General features: G+C 47.0%; 1 protein-coding gene across 1 annotated transcript in view; it reads left to right on the plus strand.

The window, feature by feature from the left end:
- Positions 1 to 2789: 2789 nt before the first annotated feature.
- LOC113956978 (urotensin-2 receptor-like) overlaps positions 2790 to 7827 on the plus strand; it is a 6141-nt gene continuing 1103 nt past the window's right edge. The window contains exon 1 of the mRNA XM_027664075.1: positions 2790 to 2824. Coding sequence (XP_027519876.1) covers positions 2790 to 2824 — 35 coding nt within the window. The remainder of the gene's footprint in view (positions 2825 to 7827) is intronic.

Below are 7827 nucleotides of genomic sequence, written 5' to 3' on the forward strand. Positions count from 1 at the left end.
CAGACTCCCCTCCCTGGACTCCGTGAGAGTGATGTTTATCTTTCATTTCTCCTGTTGAGCCCAGTGCAGGAAAATCCTTCTGAAGATAAATCCCCTCTTTTTCAAAGATTGAATTTTAAAGGCAGTAGTTTGTAGTTGACGATTTGCTGATCGCTGGTGAGGAATAATAAAGCCTTTGATTTATAAACAACTGTGCCTGTATCATCTGGTCTCTCTTTTTGTCATGCCTTGCTTTTGACCTTGAAGGGGTCACTAAGTGCTCAAAAGAACCTTTTGATTGTGCCTGTCCAATGCAGCCACACATCCCCATATCATCACTGACAGTCATCACTGAATCGGTGCCTGACCATCACAGGCAGCAGCAAATTTACTGAGGGAAGGGTGACAGAGGGTTGGAAAGCTCTTTATGGGCTCCACACTAGCACTGTACCAGTCACCCCAATGGGACAAAGGGGGTTTCACCCTACTGTGGCACTGCTGACTCTGCAAATCCCAACTTACCCTCAGAGTTTTGTTCTTCCCATCAAACCAACTGCCTGGGGAAGGGTACAAGGGTACATCAACAGAGTGTCTCTCCTGGACCTGCCTCAACAACAGCAGGACCACCAATGCTCCCTTACCAATCCCAGGTAATTTTATATTTAAAGGAAGCATTAACATTGCATGCTTTGACAGCAAATACTTACGACTTATTGCAGACAGTTAAAGCAAAGGCACAAATTCCCACCAGGAAGCAAGGAATAGTTTTCACGGCTGTGAAGCTTTGTGGAGCCAGGAACATGCCCACTGCAATGTGAGCTGATCATATGGCCCAGCAGATTTTGACTTTCTCTTCGCCGTGTGTCACGTCCTTCAGAGCTTTCATGCCAACTGCCAGGAGACAAGAAAAACATACTGTTATTAGGGGGAAATCAAATATTCCATTTTCTGGGCAAACTGTAGAGGCCTGAGCTCTGGCCTGTCTTCAGTAATAAAAGTATTAGCGTTTTTACATAAATATTCTGATCTAGTCCCAGCCTGATTAGCAAAGAATTGCAAATGTACCTGGCTCTCCACAGCCTGCAGGGAAAAAGCTGTGCTCCTAATGCTTAGTTCTTAAAGCTTTGAGTTTCTGAACACTGATTTTCTGATAATCTACGAGTTGCTGTGAGTTTAATAAATTAGTCCAAAACCCCCTCCAATAAACAAACAAACATATCCCCGTGTTTTACCGTTCCCCTCCAGTGCTCCTGTTTATCTTCGTCATCCATGGTGAGGGTATGGTGAGTGACATGCAGGAGAGAGACCCTGGGGACAAACCTCTCTGTGTCAGTGTGACCCAGGAGCTGTCAGGAGCTGGTGGCACACGGCCATGGCACTGTGCAGCTTCTCCAGGCACAGTCCAAACAAACCCCTCTGCCCACGGGACTCAAGCAGCACAGCCCTGCCCTGGCCCTGGGTGGGAAAAGGACTGTTCTGAAGGTGATTTCAGGACTGGAAACAGAGCGCACAGAGTAAACCCTCTGCTCCACTTGGTCAAGGCTTCTAAAATCGAGTTTATTGCAAATCTAAAGAGAGACAAATTCTGATCCAAAGACAATGGAAAAACCAGAATACTGCTCTCACCAAAGCCCATGTAGGTACCCATACAGCTGGAATTTTCACCGGCCAAAATTCCCTTTCAGCAGCAACACCTGACTCTGATAGACTCCGACACATACCCTCACATAATTAAGCCAGAGCAGCATTAGAAAGAAAATATGACAAATGTTTCTCAGCTTCCCCAGAGGCACCAGAATCTGGAGGCAAAAATCAGCTTATGGATAAAACTGGTAGTGATGAGATTCCCCGCCTGGTGCTGCCGGGTTGGGGCACAGTCTCCTTTTCTGCATAACATCCAGACCTGCACCAAGTGCCTCTCTGAGGAGCTCAGGAGGAAGAAACCTCTAAGAGAAGGCAGATAATGAGGAGGGGAATGAGTAAGCAGAGGCTTTGAGTCCCACACAGAGCTATCACCCTCACCCCAAGAGCTGTGCCAGGAGTCAAAGCAGTGCTGGAGAACTCTCAGTGCTGCTCTGTGATGCACCAAGTGTGGTTGCTGCTGGAAGAGGTTTAAATAATCCACCTTTAAAAGGATGTTGTGCTGCCAACCTCCAAGGCAGAGTCACTGCTCAGTTCAAACACCCCCAAAGCTGGACCCAGCTCTGTTCTTGTTTGGTTTTTAGTCACTGGCTCTCTCCAAAGCCCATTGAAACGTTCCTGCTGACTCAAGTGAGCTCTGACCCAGACACCAAGCATGAGGCTTGACTGGGAATTGTTTCTTTGGCAAAACAGATTCCTTGGGTTTCCACCCTTTTATCACATCTGTCAAGAGTTTTTATATAATTCTTATAAAACCAGTATGAAAAACCATCCCTTCTATTAACCGTTCCTCCAAAATCAGTGCAGGAGTTTCCCTCTCCACTATGAAGGATGTACCATCCTTGCAGCTCCTCTCACAATTGCTCTTATGAAATGCAGATTGTTCACCTGAAGGTAATTTCTCTGTGTGGACAAAGAAATACAACAGAAGTCAGGAAATAAAAGAGGGTTTCCAGTATCTTTATTAACAACAGGTTGAGTTGAGGGGATCAGTGTGCTGTAGGTTTTGCATACTCCAAGTGGAATTTAACCTGTAGAATGAGACAATCCCTCTTTGAGGGAGAAATTAGCAGATACAAATGCTATAATTTTTCCAGTAGAACAGGACTAAAAGCCTTCCCACCTTGAATAAAAACAAACCAAGTACCAAAAGCAACACTGCAGTGAGCATGCGACTTCCAGAGCTTCTTCAGCGAGATAAAAGGTAAGTCAGAGTGCCAAATCAAACCTGCTGCTCTCCCTGGCTCTACCCTGTGCTCTGTGGCCCAGATCTCTGCCAGCTGTTTGGCACCATCACTTCAGTGCACAGTCTGTGCAGATGCCCTGTTGTATAACAACAAAACTCTCCCCTGAGCCAAGACTGTCTCCTGAGCACTTTTATGCATGCTGAAGGAAGAGGATTCTTTTTTTTCAGTGTACAGTTCTGTCTTTCAGGGGAGAGACAGAGTTCAAATCAAAGTGTAATAGTGGTTTGAGTTTCCACAGGAAATGACTTGGGGTTATTAAAATGTATTTTTTCCATTGTAAAATGATCTCAAATGCTTTAACACAAGGAGAGGGACCTAAAAATCCTGCCAGAGCCCGTACTGCTGAAAGTCACTGTAATAGCACACAATTTACATTCTTCCCCTACTGCAAAAAACAAAGACAAAGCCTTTGATCTCCCCATCTTTTCATGTTGCCACTGCAGTCTCTGCCAGGTGTAATCTGCAGCACTGAAGGTCTCAGGTTTACTGCAGCACTCCAAGGACGCTTTGATGACTTTGGATGTTCGAGAGGTGAGGAGCAGATTTTCTGGACTCATATCTATAACACTGGTGCTTGAAACGACATGGAATGGGACTCAGCAACCCATATGGTGCCCTCCTCTAGCCAGGCTGCAGCTGTCCCCGAAGGGAGCAGGCAGCACCAGCCAGATCCCCTGCAGGCGCAAATCCGCCCGGCGCCTCCGACCTCACCGTGTTCTTCCCACACGGCATCAGGGACCACAGAGCAACTTGCTCGTGAGCACTCTGATTAAGAGGTACGAGGACAAGCTCCTCCTATGTTCTTTGTGTCTGGGATGGCTTTTAAAAACCCACTCGACCACATTCCTGAAATAATGCTGACTGAAACCTGTCACACAGCCCTCTGTAGAGACTCTCTCCAGTGACTCCTCCAGGACCAGGACACTTGCCTTTCAAACATCTGGGTGGGGAGAGAGAACTCTAAACTTAAAATAAAGTATACCTGTAAATTTAAATTTAAGGGAACATTCCATTCTATCTATAAACATAGATATTAACAACACTCTTTCAGAAGTGGGGGACTGAATTTGCTTTTGCTCACAGCTTTGCAGCTCGGGAGTGACCCCACTGCAATCAGTGTGCAAAGTCCATGATTTTAGATAATCCTTTGCACCTGAGTGACAATTCTGGTTCAGAAACAATCTCAAAGAGAGATGAAGCCTTGTGTGTATTGCAGAGCACAAATGTTGTTCTGATGAGATTCGATTGCCAAGCTGCAGGGGTTATATATTAGTGTGCTGGTAACTTGAGAAAAGGATCTGTATGGTGCCACTATCGAGTTAGCAACGCAGCCAGATCAGTCTCTGGCTATCCCATGGGATATTATGCTGCAGTTGCTTTCGATACCTCTTTGTCATCCACTTCCACTGCAACACTACATTCCATTTACAGGCTCTGCACTAACAGATGGTAACTTCAAGCCTCTAAGTTTAGGAATAAGAAATGAATGTATGGATCTCATCTGACAGCACGTGCTTGGGATCTAACAAACCTCACCCTTGGGCTTCTCCAGAGACATCCCTCTCTGCCCTTCTCACGTGGATGCTGTATCAAGACCCCTCTGAACTTGGCAAAAGCAAAATACTTTCCTGATGCTTTGGCAAGCGATCACTTAAGTCTTTTCACTTCCTGCTGAGTAGGAATCCAACGGGAAGAGAGTCATCCCCATGGTGGTGACAGGGCACAAGAACATCTCAGGAAACATTAGTGCTCAGCTGGCCAGGAAGAACTAGTACAACTAAAGTCCATCTCACCCAAAGGCTGGAACTGTGCTTCACAGCATCGCTACACTCACAGCTGACATCAAGGACACATTTCACATGTTCCCCACCCCGAATTCAAAATTCACTCTCAACAATAATATTCCATCCAAAAGGTACTTCAGGAGGACAACGGGTTACGGAGATGGTCCCTAAGCTCCCAAACACTCACTGCCTACCTTTTACCCAGCCAGCACTTAGTTTTGAAGCTTGAACAGAGCAATGAGAGCTGCCTTTCAATTTGCCAAGGCAACAGCCTTCAGCTGCCCACCATATATACTGTGACCTTCACAGCCAGACAAAGCAGTACCAGCTATTCACTGAGATAAACAAGGGGCTTATAAAAAACAGACATTGGACATGACTGCTCAAACAGCCCTCACCATGTAGACTGCTACTATCTGCTTCCTAACATGAAGCCAGTTTTCTTAGGAAATTTTAAAATTAGGCATTGAGCACCTGGGGGGAAAAGCAGAAATATTCAAAGCAGAAATAAAATGCCAAATGGAGTAATTTTTTAAGATGGTTGGGTACGTTTTTGTGCATTAGCACAAATGCCCCTGGAGGAGAAATTCTGAACGTGAAGTACATGTGCAAAGAATTGCCCAGAGAAGCTGTGGCTGCCCCATCCCTGGAAGTGTCCAAGGCCAGGTTGGACGGGGCTTGGAGCAACCTGGGCTAGTGGAAGGTGTCCCTGCCCATGGCAGGGGGTGGAACAAGATGAGCTTTAAGGTTCCTTCCAACCCAAACCATTCTGTGATTCTATTAGTCTATGATTCTACGTTATTAATCATTTTCATATGAATACTTTTTAGACTATTACAAGAAAAACACATGGGGAATAACAGACTTTGAGGTTCATAAAAGACAGTTTGATCCTTGATGACTTGGCTTTGTGTGCAATAAGTCCCCGAGGACTTATTCTGACAGTAATTCTGCACTGAGCTCCCTACTCTTGTTTGATTAAAATACATCCTCCTGCACTTGCAGTCCTTATACTTAGGCATCTGGAGAAATGGAAAATTCACCACTCCTTGTGGTAGCTTGTCACCCACACTGCTGAAACATGTGTTCCTTGTGTACACAGACAAACGGGAAACATCACTGTTCCAGACTCCTGCATCCCCCCCTTTTTAATTCTGATTGATCACAGCTCTCACTCGCTCCAGGCCCAAGTCCACCCACTATTGAGTGCTCTGCTAATGCTTGTGGGTGTGCACAAGAGACTCAGTGCATGGTGAGAGCACAGGGCTGGAGGGGAGAAGTGTCTCTTGCTCAGAGAACGGGTTTTGCTGTGCTGCAGAATGACTTCAGGCAGCAAATACTTTTTTAAGGGTTTAGCAGGAGTAAGTTCCCATGGATACATGTGTGTATCCTACATGTTCAAGGAAACAAGTGTCTCGCAGACTCACTAATGCCTCGTGTTGCTCAATTAAACATTTTTGTGCTGGAAGGAAAAAAGGGAAGTTGAAATCAGGTATTTATTAAACAGATGAAGTAACTCTCTGTCCAGTAGAAGCTATTTCTCTGCTTACCTCTACCATCTCATGTGATCACCCAAAACAAATCAGGTAGCAGAACAGATGACAAAAGTATCTGTTCTGGCTTTTTTTGCCTTCTGTCCTGGCCACTAAATGAAGACATAAAAAACCAATGAGAGAACTGCTTCAAAATAAACAAGACAGAGGACTGCAAAAGTTGCATGCAACCTAATTCTCAGAGCTGATCTATTTATGCCAAACCCGGATCTCACTTGAAGTCTGTGGCAGTCAATCCCCTCGACTGCCATGCAGGCAGGATTTGGCCCTCGTAAAGTATTCGCCTGCATTCCCAGCTGCTTGGTCCAGCTGCCACAGAGGAATGCAGGGCTGCTGAGGGCACTGGTACGGGATGGAGTCCAAACTTCCAGTGAATAAAAACCTCCATCTCAGCGCTTGGATTTAAACTTTGTTGGTGCGATGGCTGAATCCGATAAAGCAAACCCCTGCCTGACAATAATTGAATTCAGGTTCTTCTCCTTCACCAGCATTAAAATCGTGTTCGAGCCAGCTTTTTATTGAATATAGCTTTAAGCATTTGGAGAGAGACACAAACATTGATGAAGGAAAGCAGAGTTATATGTATGTGTGTGTGTGTGTTCACTTCACAGCAAATTACAAACAAGTACTCAAAACAATATTTTTACGGGGCTGAATCCTGCTCCTACAAATCAAAAAGACTTTCACCACTTCATAGCATGCCCCAGAGAATTAGTTGACAGTTTGCACAAAAGCACTTTGAGTAGGGATTAAAACAAGCAAATAAACACATGGCACTCATTTTAGCACTCTGGTTTAAACAGAAATGTTTGCAGGCTTAAAAGCCAGTTAATTCCTATTGGAAATCAATGGGAGCTGAGGAAATACAGCACTCTGGTAGTCTTGAAAAGCTGTGCCTTGACTGTGGATTGCACTGATCTCTGCTTTCTCTAAAGTAAGATTGAAATGTAAGGTGCTTATCGATTTTCAACTGTCCCCAGATTTCCAACCTAAGGGGAAAAGTTGCCTCCGTGAACCTCATTCATCCCACTCTGTGCTTCCCCCTCTTCAGGAGAGTCACCCGTCACTGACGCTCGATTTTAAATCTTACTACAGCATCGCCACGCTTTTCAGAGCAAGATTCAAAACAGGAGCTATTGCCACGGCGAGAAGAGGCTGTTCCAGCCCCGGTTCCGTATCCACCTCCCTCTCAGCCTCTCCGAGCGCATCTGGAGCGCCGTGCGCCGGGCACCTGCCGCTGCCTCTGGCTCTCCCTGTTGGCCGCTGACATTTCTTTTGCCCGATGACTTGAAAGCAAAGCACCGAACCCCGTCGCCAGCGATGCCCCCGGGGGAAGGCAAAGCCAGATTCCAGCGGAGCGGCCAGGAAAACTTTTCCGGGAGCTCCCGCAGCGCGCCGCTGCTCCGCGGGGCTCGTTCCGCGGGGCGCTCCGGACCCGCTCCCGGCTCGGGTCCCCGCCGGGGCTGAGCGCGGCTCCCCGAGCCCCGGAGCCCTCCCCGGCCCCAGAGGGCACCTGCCCGCCCGCTCCGCGCCCCAGCCCCGCACGGGGGTGCGGGGGTCCCGCTGCCGGTGCGGGGCAGCCCCGGGGCGCGGGGGCGGCCCTTCCCCGGGGCACGGCCCTGC

The sequence above is a fragment of the Corapipo altera genome, unplaced genomic scaffold (genome assembly GCF_003945725.1).
Source record: "Corapipo altera isolate COAL_440 unplaced genomic scaffold, ASM394572v1 122, whole genome shotgun sequence".
NCBI lineage: Eukaryota > Metazoa > Chordata > Aves > Passeriformes > Pipridae > Corapipo > Corapipo altera.